This window comes from Elephas maximus, chromosome 3, assembly GCF_024166365.1.
Source record: "Elephas maximus indicus isolate mEleMax1 chromosome 3, mEleMax1 primary haplotype, whole genome shotgun sequence".
In the NCBI taxonomy this organism is placed as follows: Eukaryota; Metazoa; Chordata; class Mammalia; order Proboscidea; family Elephantidae; genus Elephas; species Elephas maximus.
The window spans coordinates 215,110,283-215,130,528 of NC_064821.1; the positions used below are offsets into that span (position 1 = coordinate 215,110,283).

Consider the following 20,246-nt stretch of genomic DNA (forward strand, 5'->3'; position numbering starts at 1 on the left):
ACACACGCACCACACTACACATACACCACACTACACACACACCACACCATACTGCACACACGACACTACATACACACCACACTACACACACACACCATACTACACACACACGACACTACACACATACCACACACTACACACACACTGTCTACACACACCACACTGTGCACACCACACCATACTACACACACACGACACTACACACACACACCACATTACACACACACACCACACTGCACACACACACACACACATAAGCAAGCAGACATTTCTGCATTTCAGTAAATGGCATAACTATCCACTTTGTTACTGAAGCCAAGATCCTGGAAACCTTCTTGATACCTTTTTCTTGCCTCCCCGTCCACGTCTCAGTCTATGGGTCCACCCTCAGAATGCATCTGACTCTTCCCGCTTCTCTCCATCTTTGTTGTTTATTATATAAACTGCCCTAGTCCACGCCCCATCATCCCTGGCCTGTACCTCTGCACGGGCCTCCAGAGTGAGCTTTTAAATTCATTCATTTATTAAGTCTACTAATATCATTGCCTGTTAATTATGTGTCAGGCATTGTTCCAGGAAGCGGATTCAGTACCACCCTGCAGTTCACCCCCCCACTCCATTCTCTACTGTTCCACCACAGCCAGGGCTGTCTTCTGAAAGCACAGAACAGATCCTATTGTTCTTCTCCTTAAAACATTGCACAACGTTTTATTTCACTTAGGATAGGTCACATTCCAGTTTTTCAAAGTATGACCTGACTCCTGTCTTCCTCTCACCTCATCTCATGCTGCTCTTCTGGCACTTTGTTTCAGTCACAGTGGCTTTTTGTTGGTTTGCTCATTCATTCTTTTGTTTCCTTTCGTGTTCTCCCTCAATCCTATCAGATTTATCCTCATCTCGGGGCTTTGCTGCTTGCTAATCTCCCTGTCTTGATGCTCATTCACCCATCTCTCGTTTAGCTCCTTCTAATATTCACAGCTCACTGTAATACCATCTCCTCAGAGAAGAGCTCTCCTCAGTAGCCCTTGTTATTGTGTCAGAGCACACAGTGCCAAAGCCAAGACCTCGAATATACTCTTCAGAGCAGTAGTAGCCTTTCTGTGTGTATTTTTTAAAATGTATTTGCTTGCTGTTGCTGTTTGTTTTTTCACTCTCAGGCTCCCATGAGAGTTGAGTCCTTGTGTATCTTATTAGTTGTATTCCCAGTACTTAGCACAGTGTCTAGCACATTAGAAGACACTCAATAAGAATGTTATGAATGATGAAGGATATAAGCAAAATATTCTTCTTCCTTAATTTTTTCCCCTAAATTGTCTTAATTCGAATATTGATCTCAGAGAGGTATAAAGCCCAAGCCTCCGCCTTCTCTGCTGTTGTTCATCTCACATAGAAAAGTGAAAGCAGGTACTTGAGGGGCGTGGTCAGTTGGAGGATCTCGGGCTGATCAAAGACAGACCGGACCCGGAGAGGCGGTAACAGACAGCAAGCCTTTGGGGCAGCACTTGGATGGGGCTGTATGAACAGGGAAGTATTTCCCAGCAAGAGACCTTCCAGAGACAGCAGTGTGATGCCACACCCAGAAGGGGAAGAGTATGAGGAGCCTTCCGGGGGAGAAGGGGAAATCAGAAAGAGACCTTACATGTGTAGGTGATAGCTCTCAGCAGCAAAGTGGGGAGTCTCAGAGTCAGAGAGTTCTGAAGGGCAACAGTTTGGGGTCTTTTACAGCTACCAAAACCAAAGTCCATTGCCATGGACTTATAGCAAACCTGCAGGACAGAGTAGAACTGCCCTATAGGGTTCCAAGGAGCTGGTGGATTCAAACTGCCGACCTTTTGGTTAGCAGCTGAGCTCTTAACCACTGTACCAGCAGGCCTCCCTTATAGCTACAGGGCCTTGTCTTGTCTATGCTTAGCAGGTGGTGTGTATAGTTTCATGGGTCATGTAAACTAGGTAGGCTCTCAATAACTAAAAATATGTTTATTTGGACTATATGTGAAGCAATTTAGTTGGATGAGGATTGGTGTTTCACACGGGCGGGCTTTGAACTAATGATCTTGGTCTTCTGTGGGAAGGTAAGTAAAGTGGGAGTCATTTTAAGCCAATACACAGAGGCCGTCTCTGGCCTACTTATGTAACAAATGGGATTGTACAGCATTCTCCTGGGCCCTCTCACTTCTTAATTTCTGTGATTCTGAGTTTCTGAACTATTCAGTTTTGAGGTGACCTAACCAGAATTAAACAGCATTCCCAAATTTTCTTCAGATTCACTGTCGTGTTATAGATTGACTCAAAGGTCAGTTGTGGTCAGAAAAGCTCTTTCATGCTTGGAAGGGGCCCCTGAAGCATCTTAGGAAATCTCATAGGCATCTTCCGAGTACTTTTTTTCAGAACCAACCCAAGCATAAGGGCAGATCATTTCCACCTGTATTAGGGGAGTTGTAGGTCCCCAGGGTGGGCCTGGTGCCTGCACTGAAGAAAACACCATGATGCTGGCACTAATTAGCTCCCTTGGTAATGATTGCAGCTAAAAGGGTAAGGATTGAGTGAATCAATGAGGAAAGACCTCATTCCATACTCCTGAAGGGCGATGACAAGGTCAGGCTAGTGAAATGTGAAGAAGCCGACTGACCCAGTACAGGTGGTTCTGAATCCTCAGATTTCTTTCCGAATTTTCTCTCAGGAACTGTTTGATCTGACCTCTGTCTTTTTAGACAATATTCTGTATGCTTTAAGTGTCTGCATTGAAGGCGTCTAAATTGGAAGTGAATGGCTGTAGCAGTGACGCCAGAACCTCCATTGAGCCACCTGGTCATTTAGTTAGGAGGGTGGTAGAAAGCATAGTGCACACAGGTTGTCTGGATTCAAATCCTGACTCTGCTTCTTTAGCTAGCTATGGGACCTAAGCCCTAGTTGCTTAAGCTGTCATGGAGACATAATAATCATAGGTAGGTAAGTACTGTGAGATCAAACAGAGTCAGGAACGTGAAGCATTTAGAACAGCGCTGTTATGTTACCTCTATTATTGTGGTCATTACTGTTTTATATCGTTGAGAATTTGGCCACTAGAATCAGAAGTGCCAAAAATAGAACGAATGAGAGATGATCTTCTTGTCATATACCAAGAAACCAGGAGGTTGGCAGTGACTGGCAGCTCAAGGATTCAGGCCTGAGATGTCTGCAAAAATCTCGGCCTTTCCCGGGTACTTGCCTCTTGGTTCCAAAGTGGCTATTCTGTCTCTAGCATCATGGCTCATTCCAGGCAAGAAAAAAGGTAAAGGGCGAAAGGACACAGCCAGTTGCCTGTGCCCCTTTTTAAGGAGCTTTCCTGTAAGCCCTACCCAACAACATGTGCTTACTCACATGGCCATTCCTACATGTAACGGAGGCTGGGTGCTTTACTGCTCCCAAGAAATCAAAATTCTCCTTATAAAAGAGAAAGGGAGACTGAGTGTTGGGTGGACACTGTCAATCTCTACCTCATTATTTTCAATATTGTTGTTGTTGCCATTACTGTTATTATCTTGAAACACCACCATCTTTCTCTGCTCCCAAAAATAGAATCCATGGGAATATTTCCCTGTTTTAAACTCTTCTTGAAACTGGCAACATTAATCTTGAAAATGGCACCTGGAAAGAATATGTCAGTAGTATAGTGACCTATGTTTAAGTGGTTGTGTTCGGTTCTAGCCTTTGACATTACCCTTCTTCTAGAGATAGCTTAAGAGAAGGACATTAAAAATTCATTAAAGTAAATTATCAAGATTTTGATGGGGCCAAAGAACCAAGCTACTCTAAACAAAATCTTTGAACTGATAGGGCTTTAAACAATTCATTGTTTTATGCCATTCCAGAAACTCAAAGCACTTTGGGGTTACTTATGGGCCACTTATACTCTTGTTTGAAAATAAATTAATTCATGATAGAAAAGTATTTTTCTGAAGCATGTCTCTGTCTTACCTGCCTCTTTCTGAAAGCCTTATCCACGTACCTTTCTCTAAAGGAATATAGCCACTCATTTCTTACCATCCTGAAATTCTCTCCAATTCTTTACTGCCCTAGATTGTTCATTGTTAGGGACAAACCAACCACGGTCTTCTCTGGCCTAGGGACAGAGCCCTTTCCGTTCTGTTCATGCATATGAGTGTTTGCTGTTACTATATTGGCATGATTGACAGAGGGCTGTGAAGGAGCTCGTGTGAGAAGCTTCTTTTAATCTATTGCCAGGTTAGGGAAAGAGCGGGTGATAAGAGCGTGAAAAAGAAAAGAGATGGAGAACCTGGGGTGCAGATATGTCATCATCAAACACTGTCTACTGCGTGTGAAGAATTTGGAGCGCAGAAAGAAGTAAAGGGGCATTCCTTTCCCTGAAGGCAGTGTAGACATGAAATACAGGGACATTTCAACTGGCAAAGCCCTTTCTCTGCTTTTGAGTGCCAGAGAAGGAAGCCTGACTCGAGCCATGCTGGTTTTAGTGGACTGTGTCATGGGGTTTTATGAAAGCCGAGTCAAGGAGATTCAGTGTGACACAGTGGGAAACAGGGAACCAACGGAGGTCTCGTGCTGGGAGACAGTGAGTGTTCAGGGGAGCCGTGTAGGGTTTAGAGACTGCTTTGCCCCATGATGATGGTGGTGGATGGGGTTCAGGAGGGTGTAGGGGCCTCCACGACACCTTAGCATTAGCTGACAGACTCTTCGCTTTCTCCTGCAGCTGTCTCCCCAGGCTGCTTTCTATTTACCAGTCATCTCAGAACCGTTGCCCCAGTTCACCTGACCCAGGAATGGACGGTGCGACACACTCGTTAATTAGCCACATAGTAAGAACCTTGAAAGGCACCCTGGTGGCACAGTGGTTAAGCGCTTGGCTGCTAACTGAAAGGTCAGCGGTTTGAACCCACCAGCAGCTCCTCGGGGAAAAAAAACCTGGCAATCTCTCCCTTAAAGATTACAGCATGGCAACTCTACAGGGCAGCTCTGCTCTGTCCTGTAAGGGTTGCTGGGAGTCAGAATTGACTCACTGGCACACAGCAACAACAACACAAGAAGCTTGAAACTTCAGTCATTTATTCAGCCCAGGATAACTTTTATCTTGCTAGTAGCAGCAAGGAGCATTTTGTTAGAAAATATGGTGATTGCCGTTTAGAACATTATCAAAGATTAAGAATGTCCCTTCAGCATCCCCAACTTGTCCTTCGGAACGTATTACCAACATGTAGTTAAAACCATTTGAGCCCTTTAAATCTTTGGATGTAGGGAGTGCTTTGTTTTTTAAAATGTCAACATTTGCTCTCTCAATTTCTTTCCAGATTTAAGTGAAAAAGTCCACCCCTTCATTATTTAATGGACTCTGATTATACATTCACTCAGCTTCTATCTGGTCTGACTTAAGAGCTTTTATACTCTTCTAGTCTGTCCTCATAAAGGAGGTATCTTCCTTCTGGATAATTTCAGTTGCAGTTTTCTAGGTCTGTTATTTCCATCTTGGATCTTCCAACTAAAATGTATGGAATAGATCATTGAGAACTTCCCAAGAAACAAATAACCTGTGGGTTTTTTAAAGGGTGGTTGGCAGTTCAAATCCGCCAGGCGCTCCTTGGAAACTCTGTGGGGCAGTTCTACTCTGTCCTATAGGGTCGCTATGAGTCGGAATCGACTCGACGGCACTGGGTTTGGTTTTTTTTTTTTTTGGAAACCCTGGTGGTATAGCGGTTAAGTGCTATGGCTGCTATCCAAAAGGTTGGTAGTTTGAACCCACCAGGTGCTCCTTGAAAACTATGGGGCAGTTCTGCTCTGTCCTATAGGGTCACTGTGAGTCAGAATCAACGTGACGGCAATGGGTTTTATGGGTAGAACCTTGGGTTTAATTTCCAGTTAACGTTTTACAAAGACATTGAGCACTGATGGCCCCCAGTCAGCATTTGCCCTTTGGGCCCAAGTCTTTAGGGAACCCATCAGGGCACTCCAGGATCCCTCTCCTGAGTCACTGTTTATTGTTTGTAGAACTCATTCTGTAAGGCGGCTTTGACTTCTTTCCGTGTAAGTACCCAGGGCGACCCTGTGGAAGTTTACTGTCTACTTTTTGCCCACATTCCCCATCTCGTTATGTGAGGCCTTACCCATCTCCCTGGCACATCACTCACGTTGAGGTCCTCCAGTGTGCTGGGGATACTGGCAAGAGCCAAGTAAGCTGCAAGTGTTTATTCTTTCTGATTGTTTATGACGATATCAGATGGTCCCCGTTCCAGCCCTGATTTTTGAGGCACCCACTTTACCACCTTTCGATCTAGAGCAGGGATTTCAACTCCAGTGAGCTTTAGAATTCTCTGTGGAGCTGTTTGAAAATGTGGAGGTCTGGGTTCAGCTCGGGACGTAATGAGTCAGACTCCCAGGGTGCTTGCCCAAGGGTCTGGTCTTGGTGGTTGTGTTTTTAAAGTTCCGTAGGGTGATTCTGATGTACAGCCGGGGTGAAAATCACTCACTTCAAGAATAAGCCATTATATCTACATTGTGTTTCTCATTTGAAGCCAGTTTTCTACAGACAGAATATGTTCTCTATGAAAAACCTTTCTTCTGGGAAGAGTCAGCAAAAATGAGTTCCTAATATGAAGTGTCAAATTAATCTGCATTTCTCCCCTGGTTGCTTGGCACTTCCAGCCGAGATGGCCCGTGCCTTAGCACCACTGTGGCTGACTTGAGGCACAACCCGTCCTGACCTATGGACGTGAGTGGAAACACTGGGCCAGAGGTGCTGTAGTTTGTACAAAGTGCTGCAACTTTATAAATCCACCCACAGACATATCTGATTTAATAGACAATGACCCAATGAGGTAGTCTTATTCATCCTCAAATTTTAGATTAGAAAACAGCTCAGAGAGTTTAATTAGCTTGCCAAAGAGCACTAGAAAATAATCCAAATCCACTGTTTTCTTGTTTGTTTGGTTTTGTTTTTTACTATATTGTATTTTTCTTTCTACTAATATTTTGATCATTTCATTCTGAAATAATTTCAGACTTGCAGAAAGGTTACCAAAAAAATTACTGTTTCTATGAACTCTTTACCCAAATTCCCCAGGTATTGACATATTACCATGTTCCTTTATTCTTCTTCTCAACTGAAAACTGAAAAGAACACCTACCTTGTAAAGTTCATAGTAAGGTTCATTGTAAGGAGCTCTGGTAGTGCAATGGTTAAGCACCCAGCTGCTATCCAAAAGGTTGGCAGTTCGAACCCACCCAGCGGCTCTGAGGGAGAAAGGCCTGGTGATCTGCTTCCGCAAAGATTGTAGCCAAGAAAACCCTGCGGGGCAGTTCTGCTCTGTTGCATGAGGTTGCTGTGAGTCGGAATCAGCTCAACAGCACCCAAACAACAACAAAGTTAATTTTAAGGTTCCTGGATGTCCCAAGGAAACCCTGGTGACGTAGTGGTTAAATGCTACGGCTGCTAACCAAAGGGTCGACAGTTCGAATCCACCAGGTGCTCCTTGGAAACTCTATGGGGCAGTTCTCCTCTGTCCTATAGGGTCACTATAAGTCAGAATCGACTCAGCGGCACTGGGATTGGTTTGTTTGGAATGTCCCAAGAAGGAGCCCTGTTGGTGCAGTGGTTAAGCACTTGGCTGCTAACCAGAAGATCGATGGTTCAAACTTACCAGCTGCTCTATGGGAGAAAGATGTGGCAGTGTGCCTTAGAAAGCCTGTGAGGCAGCTCTAAACTGTCCTATAGGGTTGCTATGAATCTGAATCAACTTGATGGCAATGGATTTTTTTCGGTTGGGTATCACAAACCGTTTGTGCTTGGCTACTAGCTAAAAAGTTGGCAGTTCAAACCCACCCAACAGCACCATAGAAGAAAGGCCTGGCTATCTGCTTCTGTAAAGATTACAGCCAGGAAAACTTTATGGAGCTCAGTTCTACTGTGTAACACATGGAGTCGCCATGAGTCAAAATCAACTTGACAATAATGGATTTTTTTTTCCAAGTTAATTGTAAGGATCACATACCACAGTCTATGTAAAGCACTTAACATGTAGCAAGTACTCCATTGTTGAAGAGTAAAATTTAAGATGTGAATAATAAAAAATTACCCGTGACTCACACTGAGAGGAGGTAACTCTCAGAAAATACTTCTTAATCATTGGGAGTGGGCAGGAGAAGGGAACAGAAGTGACAAGGATCTATTTATATTTTTTATATTTTCTGAGGGGAGAGGGAGGAGCCAGCTACAGCTAAAACCACCTTCAAGGCAGACGTGGTGAGAGACAGGCCACATACAGTGAATTTATAGATCAGACACCTGTGTCTTTAGTTATATTAGAAAAGAAGGTATTATGTTTCCCATAAAGGTCAGCACCACTCCATTCTCGATTGAGGGATAACTTTTCAGCTTTAGAAGGGAGTTGTTCTCATTGGTATTCAGTGGTCAGACGAATCAGGGGCTTTAAAAGAGAACTTGGAAGGCATTAAGTGTACAGATTTACTGAAATGGGTAGTTGTTTTTAATGTGAAATTTTCATTCTGTCTTAAAATATTTCAAATATGGTCCCTGAACCTTTGGAGAAGATGAATATATGTGAAGGAGAATATATGTAAGTTAACTTAGTTCAACTTTATAAATAGATTTGAGGAGGTACATCTGGAGCCGAAGAACTTTCGGGACTCTGTGTCTGTGGCAATAGGCAAGGACAACGTTTCATCTCCTTCATGTCAAGGTCAGGGTGTTTCCTCTGAGCCATTCAGTCTGGAGAGCCCTAGACTTCCGTTAGCTAACACTGCTTTCCTCAGAACTGTCCGCTCTGAGCTGTGTGTTCTGGGAGCTGAAAATAAGTGGTGACTCAGGAAGGGAAGACAAAGAGGAGAGGAAGTCCAGCAAAGATATGGAAAGGATCAGGTCTCACATGGGTGTGGCCTACTGGTAACGTCTTCTCACCCCCCACACCATAGGCCCTCTCCTCCCTCACCCCTGCCCCAAAGCTGCCCACGTCCAGCCAGTCTGCCAGCTGTCATCTTCCATAGTCTGCCTCCCCCTGTACCTTCCCCAACACCCAACTCCCACTGCTTGTTTAAAATCTAGCTGTTACAACCATATTTTCTACTCAGCTGACTGCCGGGTCTTTTCTCTTGTGGAACTGCTGGTGCATTTGAACTGCAAACCTTTTGGCCAGCAGCCAAGAGCTTAAGCATTGTGCTACAGATCACCTTCCCATAAAGACTGCTACCTAGAAAACCCTGTGGGGCAGTTCTGCTCTGTCACTTGGGGTCACAATGAGTCAAAAGCAACTCCACGGCACCTGACAACAACAACGGACACTTTGGGGTTGTGCTAGAGAAACCGCCTGTGCCTACAGCCGACCTTTCTCCTTTTCTTCGCACCTGTCACCTGGGCCACTTCCCATGTGCCCAGAACTATGAACTGGGAGAGGGGAGTGTCCAGACAAACATGTGCCTTCACACTTCTAAATGTCTTAAATGCCCAAACTATTCTCATCTATACCTACTTCCTTTCCTTCTCTTCTTCTGCAGTTCATTCATTTAACTAGCATATTGAGTAATTTCATCCATGATAATTTAGAGATGAGTAGGACTTGATCCTCAAAACGCTCATAGCCTAGAAAAAGGAAGTAATCAAATAAAATCACTGTGGCGTGTAAAGATAGACATGGGAATAAGTAATTGCCTGTGGAACACAGAATATTTCATAAAAGGGGTAAGTTGTAGTTGACATGGATGAAGAAAGCAAATTTTACCTGAATATACAATTGCTGTGTGAATGGGTAGTTATACTTGACTATTTGTAATATTAACTTGAAGGCTTACAGCCTTGTATTGTCTTTCTTTGTAACTGTAGGTTTTAATAAGAATGACAGCGTATGGCTTCCTGTTACTTCATAGTATACAGTCTAATTTCATCCATAAATCTCATCGCCTTCAAAACAGCTCTGTGAATCTGTTATCACCATTTCCAGTTGTGGATGAGGATCACGAGACTCAGAGGTCCCGTGTCTTCCTCATCATATAAGATCTTACGAGATTGGGAAATGGCTAAGTTGGCAGGATCGGGGCTTGAACCTGTATCTTCCACACCAGCTCTCTGATCTCCCGTTGAATAGTCTCTCATGTCTACAGTCAAAATCACTGGAAATTCCATAACAGTGGAATTCAAACAAGCATAAGTTTTCTGTAATTGCTTCAAGCGTAGGCTCAAGAACAGTGTCCCGAGAATCTCTTATCATTGCCCTGAGTACGGTGACTAGCAAAAATGAGCCTCAGTGCTAATGATTTTAGTCCTACCCACCAGTCCACCAGTGGAATTTCTACTTGCTGAGCTGGCAGGAAGTCTCTTTGCACATCTTAATAAACCCGGCTACGCATCAGAGTCTCCAGTGGAGCTTAACTCTACTGATGCGTGGGCTCTACCACAGACAACCGAATCAGACACGTTGGAGGTAGAGTACAAGCATCCTTTTCTCAGTGATTCTTAATGCTGGATGAGCATCATAAACACTTGTAGGTTTTTTGTTTTTTTTTTTTTTAAGATTATACATGTACCTGAGAAGTGAGGATGGTGAGACTTTGTCTCACGTACTTTGGACATGTTATTAGGAGGGATTGGACTCTACAGAAGGACATCATGCTTGGTAAAGCAGAGGGTCAGCAGAAAAGAGGGAGACCTCAAGGAGATGGATTGACATGATGGCTGCAACAATAGGCTTAAGCATAACAATGATCATGAGGATGGCTCAGGACCAGGCAGTGTTTCCGCAGTACACGGGGTCACTATGAGTCGGGACTGACCCAACAGCACCAAACAACAACAACAGATGTGCCTTAACCCTTACAGAATTTATCTATCTCACTGCTGGTGCTGGAGCTCCGACACCAAATTAGAATATGTGTGCCTGTGCCATTATACTAGATAGATTTTTAGATACTATCAAGCCAATCTGAATTTCACTGAGGTACAATTTTTTAGTGTGCAAATAATGTGATATTGGTTTTAAAATATATCAGTTGAGAAACAACTTTCAACTTACTTTGTGCCCCTTCTAGCCAGGGCTATCTTCATGGGCCACACACTTAAAAATGATGCTATGGCCACATAAACCAGACTACATCAACCTGAGACCAGAAGAACTAGATGATGCCCAGCTACAACCGATGACTGCCCTGACAGGGAACACAACAGAGAACCTCTGAGGGAGCAGGAGAGCCGTGGGATGCAGACCTCAAATTCTCCTAAAAAGACTAGACTTAATGGTCTGACTGAAACTAAAAGGACCCCAGAGGTCATGATCCCCAGACCTTCTGTTAGCTCAAGACAGGAACCATTCCCAAAGCCAACTCTTCAGACAGGGATTGGACTGAACTATAAGACAGAAAATGATACTGGTGAGGAGTGAGCTTCTTGGCTCAGTTAGACACATGAGACTATGTGGGCAGCTCCTGTCTGGAGAGGAGATGACAGGGCAGAGAGGGTCAGAAGCTGGCCAAATGGACACAAAAATAGAGTGGAGGGAAGGAGTGTGCCATCTCATTAGAGGGAGAGCAACTAGGAGTATTTAGCAAGGTGCATATAAATTTTTGTATGAGAGACTGACTTGATTTGTAAACTTTCACTTAAACCACAATAAAAATTAAAAAAAAAAAAAAATAGCCCCATGCTTGATTTAATACTCTTGCTGACGCCATCTTGAAATTCTTAATAACTTTCGAACAAGGGGCCCTGCATTTTCATTGTGCACTTGTTATTGTTAGCCGCCACTGCGTTGACTCCTGACCCCATGCACACAAAAGGCTGCCCAGTCCTCTGCCCTCGCATGATTGGTTGTGTATTGGACCATTGTGATCCATAGGGTTTTCGTTGGCCAACTTTCAGAAGTAGGTCACCAGGCCTTTCTTCCTAGTCTGCCATAGTCTGGAAGCTCTGCAGATATCTGTTCAGCATCATACAACACTAAAGCCTCTACTGACAAACATTTCATATGAGGTGCATTGGCTGGGAACTGAACCCTTGTCCTCTGCGTGGAAGGTGAGAATTCTACCACTGAATCACCACTGCCCCTATTTATTCTGTGCTACAAAAAAAAAAAAAAAACCCACTGCCGTCGAGTAGATTCTGGCTTATAGCAACCCTATAGGACAGAGTAGAACTGCCCTATGGGGTTTTCAAAGAGCAGCTGATGGGTTCAAACTGCCAGCCTTTTGGTTAGCAGCCATAGCTCGCTGTAGCTTTTAACCAGTGTGCCACCAGTTCTCCAATTCTACACTAAAAAAAAAAAAAAAAGTGCGCTAGACCCTATAAATTTTGTAGTCCATTCTTCTGATCCTCAAGGGCCTCTGCCCAGGCTACTTTAGCATGGTTGAATTATCATGGATGAAATTGCTCAATATGCTAGTTAAATGAATGAATTGCAGAAGAAGGGAAGAAAAGAAAGTAGGTATAGATGAGAATAGTCTGGACATTTAAGACATTTAGAAGTGTGAAGGCAAAAATTCCATGACAACCGTGGTTGTCTGGACACTCCCCTCTCCCAGTTCATAGTTCTGGGCACAAGGTAGGTGGCGCAGGTGACAGGTGCGAAGAAAAGGAGAAAGGTCGGCTGTAGGCACAGGCGGTTTCTCTAGCACAACCCCAAAGTGTCCGTTGTTGTTGTCAGGTGCCGTGGAGTTGCTTTTGACTCATAGTGACCCCAAGTGACAGAGCAGAACTGCCCCACAGGGTTTTCTAGGTAGCAGTCTTTATGGGAAGGTGATCTGTAGCACAACAGTTAAGCTCTTGGCTGCTGGCCAAAAGGTTTGCAGTTCAAATGCACCAGCAGTTCCACAAGAGAAAAGACCCGGCAGTCAGCTATCATAAGATTAAAGCCTAGGGGTGCTCCTAAAAATTAAAACGACATCACCAAAAGAGTAGACTCTGGGGTCTTAAAAGCTTGTGAGCAGCCATCTAAGATATTCTACTTGCCCTACCCCGTCTGGAGCAAGGGAGAGTGAAGAAAACCAAAGACGCAAGGGAAAGACTAGTCCAAGGGACTAATGAACCACAACTACCATGGCCTCCACCAGACTGAGACCAGCACAACTAGGTGGTGCCCTGCACCACCACCAACTGCACTGACATGGGATGACAATAGAGGATCCTGGACAGAGCTGGAGAAAATGTAGAACAAAATTCTAACTCACAAAAAAAGATCAGACTTACTGGTCTGACAGAGACTAGAAAAACTCCAAGAGTATGGCCCCTGGACATCCTTTTAGCTCAGTAATGAAGGCATTCCTGACTTCAGCCAAAGATTGGACAGTCCCGTAAAACAAAACAAGACTAAACGGGCACACCAACCCAGGGTTAAGGACAAGAAGGCAGGAAGGGACAGAAAAGCTAGTAAGAGGAAACCCAGAGTCGAGAAGGGCAGAGTGTTGACATGTCGTGGAATTGGCAACCAGTGTCACAGAACAGTATGTGTACTAATTGTTTAGTGAAAAACTAATTTGCTTTGTAAACCTTCATATAAAGTACAATTAAAAAAAAAAAGACTTCACTAAAGGAGTAAAAAGACAGCCTATAGACTGAGAAAAAAATTTCCACTATGACATATCCGACAAGGGTCCAATCTCTAAAATCTAAAGAATAATTCAACAACAAAAAGACAAATAATCCAGTTAAAAAATGGGCAAAGGATATGAACAGACTCTTCACCAAAAGAGACATTCAAACGGCTAACAGATACATGAGGAAATGCTGGTTATCATTAGCCACTAGAGAAATGCAAATCAAAACCACAATGAGATACCACCTCACCTTGACATTACTGGCACTAATAAAAAAATAAAAAATGTTGGAGAGGATGCAGGGTGATTGGAACTCTTATGCACTGCTGATGGAATTGTAAAATGGTACAACCACTTTGGAAAACAATACGGCACCTTAAAAAGCTAGAAATAGAAATACCACACGGTACAGCAGTCCTACTCCTACATAAATAAGAGTCGTCACACAAATAGACATATGCACATCCATGTTCACTATAGCATTATTCACAGCAGAAAGATGGAAACAACCTAAATGCCCATCAACAGTGAATGGACCAACAAATTAGGGTACATATACACCATGGACTACTATGCAGTGATAAAGCACAACGATGAATCTGGGAAACATCTCACAACATGGATGAATCTGAAGGGCATTATGCTGAGCGAAATAAGTCAATCACAAAAGGACAAATATTATATGAGACCACTATTGTAAAAGCCCAAGAAAAGGTTTACATATAGAAAAAAAAAAAAAAACACTCTTTGATGGTTACAAGGGAGGGGAGGGGAAATCACTAACTAAATATTAGACAAGTGTTAACTTTGGTGAAGGAAAAGACAACACACAATATAAGGGAAGTCAGCACAACTTGACCAAGGCAAAGTCATAGAAGCTTCCTAGACACATCCAGATACATTGTGGGACTGAGTTACTGGGGCTAAGGGCTGGGGACCATTGTATCAGAGGACATCTAGGTCAATTGGCATAGCCATAGTTCATAAAGAAAATTTTCAACATCCTACTTTGGTTAGTAGCATCTGAGGTCTTAGAAGCCTGCAATCTGCCATCTTAGATACATCTTTGGGTCCCATCCTGTCCAGAGCAAAGGAGAATGAAGAAAACCAAAGACACAAGAAAAATACTAGTCCAAAGGACTAACGGACCACAGGAACCACAGCCTCCACCAGCCTGAGTCCAGAAGTACTAGATGGTGCCCAGCTACCACCACTGACCACTCTGACAGGGATCACAATAGAGGGTCCTGGAGAGTGCAGGAGGAAAATGTAGGACAAAAGTCAAATTCGCAAAAAAAGACCAGTCTTACTAACCTGACAGAGACTAGAGGAACCCCCAAGACTATGGCATCAGGACACGTTGCTAACTCACAACAGAAGCCACTCCCAAAGTCCACCTTTCAGCCAAAGATTAGACAGGCCTATAAAACAAACCGTAACACCCGTGAGGAATGTGCTTGTTAGTTCAGTCAAGTATATGAGACCAAATGGGCAACCGCTGCCCAAAAACAAAGATGAGAAGGCAGAAAGGGACGGGAAAACTGAAGGAATGGACACAGGGAACCCAGGGTGGAAAGGGAAAAGGGAAGAGTGCTGACACAATGCAGGAATTGCAACCAGTGTCACAAAACAATTTGTGTATAGTTTTGAATAAGAAAAAAAATCCCCCAAAAATGGCACCTATTTTTTTTAAAAATGAGTTATGGACTTCTTTTTGTTTTAGCTGTCTGTATGTTTTCCTTTCATTGGTATCCTCAGGATAGAAGAAGGCTTATAGGTATTTTCACAAATTAAATGCAATAAAAATTTCTTGATTGTCTATTAGCAGCCAAGCACTTAAGCATTTGCACCACCAGGGCTCCTTAAGGGTCCATTAGCCTTAGAGTATTCTCTCGATGCCCATAAGTTCCAGTGTAGCACCTCCCCAAAGCTTGATCCCTGTTCTCTGGTCATCGTAGAACCCCCTGCTCATTATCAAAAAGTAAGGAGTCCCACATCCCATGCCTGTAAGACTGCTCTGTGCTCCTCCATTACTGCTAATTCAATAACCATACATCCCTATGGCAAGTTATGGCCCCTAAAGGGCCACCTTTCACAGATAATACATAGAAGGAAAGAGTTTGATCCCTGAAGCGCTTAAACCAAAGTACTAGTCCAATAATGACTGTGCCAGGCATTGTGGCTGGCTGAAGCGGTGGGTTCCAGATTACCCTGTGGCACCTCCCAACTTGGTCTGCTTAGGACCCACACTAGAGGAAGGTATGTGTTTCCTTGGGAAAGGTGGCGCTTTACAGACTGCCCATAAGATTCCTGAATTTATGAAATCCCAGTTTTTTTAAAAAAGCTTAGTGTTGAGGCAAGCTAGAGATGACACTACAGTATGGGCCTTTTCTTGGGGTATGTGATTCGTATGTGACCAAATAAAATAGCTGGATTTCATAGTCAGGAACAGTCAATAGCTTAATGAGATACTTACTCCTTCAAAACAGACTGGGAGAAAAGTAGGAATTAAAGCATTTGCCTGGTCCAGTCCTCTCTGCTTCACATTGGGTGGGATGTGGGTATTAACTGGGATCATTGGTTGGACGAACGAGTCCCATCTCTCTATTTCCTGGTCATCTTACCCAATGCAGAGCTGAGGGGGCAGCAGATAACATGTCTGGCTAATGCTCATCACCTCTTAGAGAGGAAAGAGTCATTTTTTCCTCTCTTGAACTTGAAACCAAGATCAGTTTACTCACTTGGTTAAAACTGTTCTTGAGTGCTCCTTGGATAGTTTCCTCTGTATTCATGAGGCTTTAGTCCTAGATTTTCAAGGTAGCTTCACTTGATCCTCTTCCATGGGCCACCCAGAAAAACCAAACCCATTGCCGTCAAGTCTATTCTGACTCATAGCGACCCTATAGGAGAGAGTACAACTGCTCCATAGCGTTTTCAGGGAGCACCTGGTGGATTCAAACTGCTGACCTTTTGGTTAGCAGCTGTAGATCTTAACCACTATGCCCTCAGGGTTTCCTCCATGGGCCACATATACACTGATATCAAAGTGTTACTAATCCTTTAAGAAGCCAGGACCATAAGCTGTCATTGGACTTTAAAAGATTCTGATAACTGGGCTTTCGTATCTGATGGCTGATAATGTTTTTAATTTGGAGTTGGAGCAGTTCCCTCTGGTAGTAATTGCAGCTTGAGGAGACAAGGCATGCCGTTGTTCCAAAATAGATAGGGTTCAAATTAGATTTTGTCCAAACGAGTCCAGAACTGAAAACCTTGGCTTCTGTTAACACTATATTTTAGAGCAGAGGTTTCTAAATTTCTGAGTACCACCTGAAGTATTTACTATTCTGGAAATCTATTCACTGCTATACTTGAATATTTTACTGCTATAAATGGAAAACTAACGTTGTTGTTAAGTGCAGTCAAGCCAGTTCCGATTCATAGCTGACGGTGTATAGTAGAATGAAACACTGCCTGGTCCTGCACCATCCTCACAATTAGTGCTATGTTTGAGCCCATTGTAGCAGCCACTGTGTCAGTCCATCTCGTTGAGGGTCTTCCTCTTCTCTGCTGACCCTTTGCTCTACCAAGCATGATGTCCTTCTTCAGGGACTGGCCCCCCTAATACCGTGTCCAAAGTAAGTGAGATGAAGTCTTGCCCTCCTTCTAAGGAGCACTCTGGCTGTACTGCTTTGAAGACAGATTTGTCCCTTCTTCTGGCAGTCCGTGGTATATTAAATATTCTTCACCAACACCATAATTAAAGGGCATCAGTTCTTTGGTCTTATGCATTGTCCAACTTTTGCATACATATGAGGCAATTGAAAATACTATGACTTGGATCAAGCCCACCTCAGTCCTCAAAGTGACATCTTTGCTTTTTAACACTTTTAACAAAGTCTTTTGCAGCAGAATTGCCCAACGCGATACTTTGTTTGATTTCTTGGCTGCTGCTTCCATGGGTGTTGATTATAGATGCAAGTAAAATTAAATCCTTGACAAATTCAATATTTCCTCCATTTATCATGATGTTGCTTATTGATCCAGTTTTGAGGATTTTGGTTTTCTTTATGTTGAGCTGTAATCCACACTGGAGGCCGTGGTCTTTGATCTTCAGCAGTAAGTGCTTCAAGTCCTCTTTGCGTTCTGCAAGCACGGTCGTGTCATCTGCATCTCACAGGTTGTTGATGCTTGTTCCTCGAATCCTGATGCCACATTCGTCTTCATTTAGTCCAGCTTCTTGGATTACTTGCTCGGCATACAGGTTGGATCCATACAGGTTGGATAAGTATGGTGAAAAGATACAACCCTGATGCACACCTTTCCTGATTTTAGATCACATAGTATCCCCTTGTTTTGTTTGGATGACTACCTCTTGGTCTAGGTACAGGTTCCTCATGAGCACAATTAAGCGTTCTGGAATTCCCATTCTTCACAATGTTATCCATAATTTGGTATGATCCACTCAGTCGGATACCTTTGCATAGTCAATAAAACACAGGTAAACATCTTTCAGTATTCTCTGCTTTCAGCCAGGATCCATCTGACATCAGCAATGATATCCCTCATTCCACATCTTCTGAATCCAGCTTGAGTTTCTGGCAGTTCCCTGTTGATATACTGCTGTAACCATTTTTGAATGATCTTCAGCAAAATTTTACTTGCATATGATATTTAATGATATGTTTGATAATTTCCACATTCTGTTGGATCACCTTTCTTTGGAGTGGGCACAAATATGGATCTCTTCAAGTTGGTTGGCTAGGTAGCTGCCTTCCAAATTTCTTGGCATAGATGACGAGTGAGCACTTCCAGTGCTGCATCCATTTGTTAAAACATCTCAATTGGTACTCCGTCAATTCCTGGAATCTTGTTTTTCACCAATACCATCAAGTGCCGCTTGGGCTTCTTCCTTCAGTACCATCGGTTCTTGATCATATGCTACCTTCTGAAAGGGTTTAATGTTTTTTTTGGTACAGTGACTGTGTGTATTCCTTCCATCTTCTTTTGATGCTTCCTGCATTGTTTAATATTTTGTTCTTAGACTCCTTCAATAGTGTGACCTGAGGCTTGAATTTTTTCTTCAGTGTTTTCAGCTTGGGAAATGCCGAGCGTGTTTCTCTTTTAGTTGTCTAACTCCAGGTCTTTGTACATTTTGTTATAATAGAAGTTACTTGAAGGTAATGAAATAAATACAATGAAAATGAAAGTTACTAACCTCTAGCTAGATGATACTGCTTACCAAAGGTTCTGAGCCCAAGGTCTGTCTTCCTTTATTTGAAAGGGAAATTGACCAGGTTTGAAGACATACTAGCACCATGTGAAACTTTCTCTTTCATGGAATATGATGGATTGAAAAAAGAAATTGAAAAGCGAATCCTTTTTTCTCTATTAAATAACTATTCCAGTGCCTTTAATTCTAAGTTGTACTCATCCCTCCTTTGAGAAACTCTTTGTGAGGAATTAAGTATTTGATTGGCTGGCCTTTTGTGAAAACCCCTTTCTAGAATGTGGTAAGAAACCCCCAAGGAGGCAGATGATACTGTCCCTACACCCAAGGGGGGAGTAATCTGATAATCCCCAACGAGAGACATGATAAATGTGTAGAAGTAAGAGTGTCAGAAATATGCAAGTACTTAACACTAGAATGTTTTTGTCTGTTTTGTTCACTGGTGCATCTGTAGCTCTCAGAAGAGTGCTTAGCCCAGAGTATGCAGTCAGCAAATACCCGTTGAGTCAAAGAACACAAAGCACATTCCCCAGTCTCTTGGTAGTACTGTAAACTCTAGGATCATGGTTGAGGAATGGGCTGGCACAGTCTGAAGAGGTTACAGGGAAGCAAGACTTGGACAAGATCTTGAAGGATAGGCAGAAAGCAGCCACACACGAGCACACACACATGCACACGTGATGGCTCAGAACAGAAGGTTCACAGTACATGTGAAAGCAGTGGGTTGTTTGGTCAAGGTCGTGACCATGGAACAGCCTGAATAATGCAAACTGCCCTCCAACTTGAATAAATGTTCCCTTTTCTTCAGATGCCTCTTCCTTCCCCTTCTTATTCAGACATCACAGTTAAGCCATATACAGCCCTGCCAAATGAACTGTTGCAGCAGGACACACAATCTTCTGATTTAGGAGGAATACCTTCCGTTACTTTTTGAGAAACCCAGCTCTATGTAAATAAATTGTTTAGAGATTTTACTATATTTCCTCAGTCATTAAGAGGGCCCCTGAAGACTTTGCAGCTAAATAGTTGGGTGATTTTCCCCATTTCTTTTGCTCCTCCTGTTCAGTGGAGTCATCGTGCCTCAGCTGTACACCTGTCTCACAGAGTTTGCTGCTCTAGAGATTGCGCTCAGGTGATACTTCTAAAGAATAAAGGAAAAGCAGGTCACCAGGATAGTCAGTGTAGGCAGTAAGGTGGAAATTTACATGCTACTGGCGCTTCTGAGTTAGCTGTGTTTTCTACGGGGCTGTGGCCTCTGGCCCCTGGGTGTCTCTCCGTAAAGAGGAACGCTCCTGACTCACACCAACTGGCCTGAAGGCAAGGAAGATTTGCTTGAGCTCAGGCACATAGGCTTTGTGAAAGGTTTCCGTTCTCAGAAATATGACTCCATAATTTTAGTTTGGGTATTTCCCATATTGTGAAAGTCATAGTAAGTCTTCAGCTCGACATCACAACTTTGTGTACCTGGAAAATGTTTTTT

General features: G+C 43.2%; 1 protein-coding gene across 9 annotated transcripts in view; it reads left to right on the forward strand.

The window, feature by feature from the left end:
• Positions 1-20,246, forward strand: part of NME7 (NME/NM23 family member 7) — a 498,467-nt gene that overhangs the window by 327,320 nt on the left and 150,901 nt on the right. The window contains exon 13 of one of the 9 annotated variants that reach the window (XM_049881292.1): positions 9,842-12,082. The exons of the other annotated variants lie outside the window; for them this stretch is intronic. Coding sequence (XP_049737249.1) covers positions 9,842-10,012 — 171 coding nt within the window. The 3' untranslated portion in view covers positions 10,013-12,082. Of the gene's footprint in view, positions 1-9,841; positions 12,083-20,246 lie in introns of those variants that run through there. 9 annotated transcript variants of the gene reach the window in all.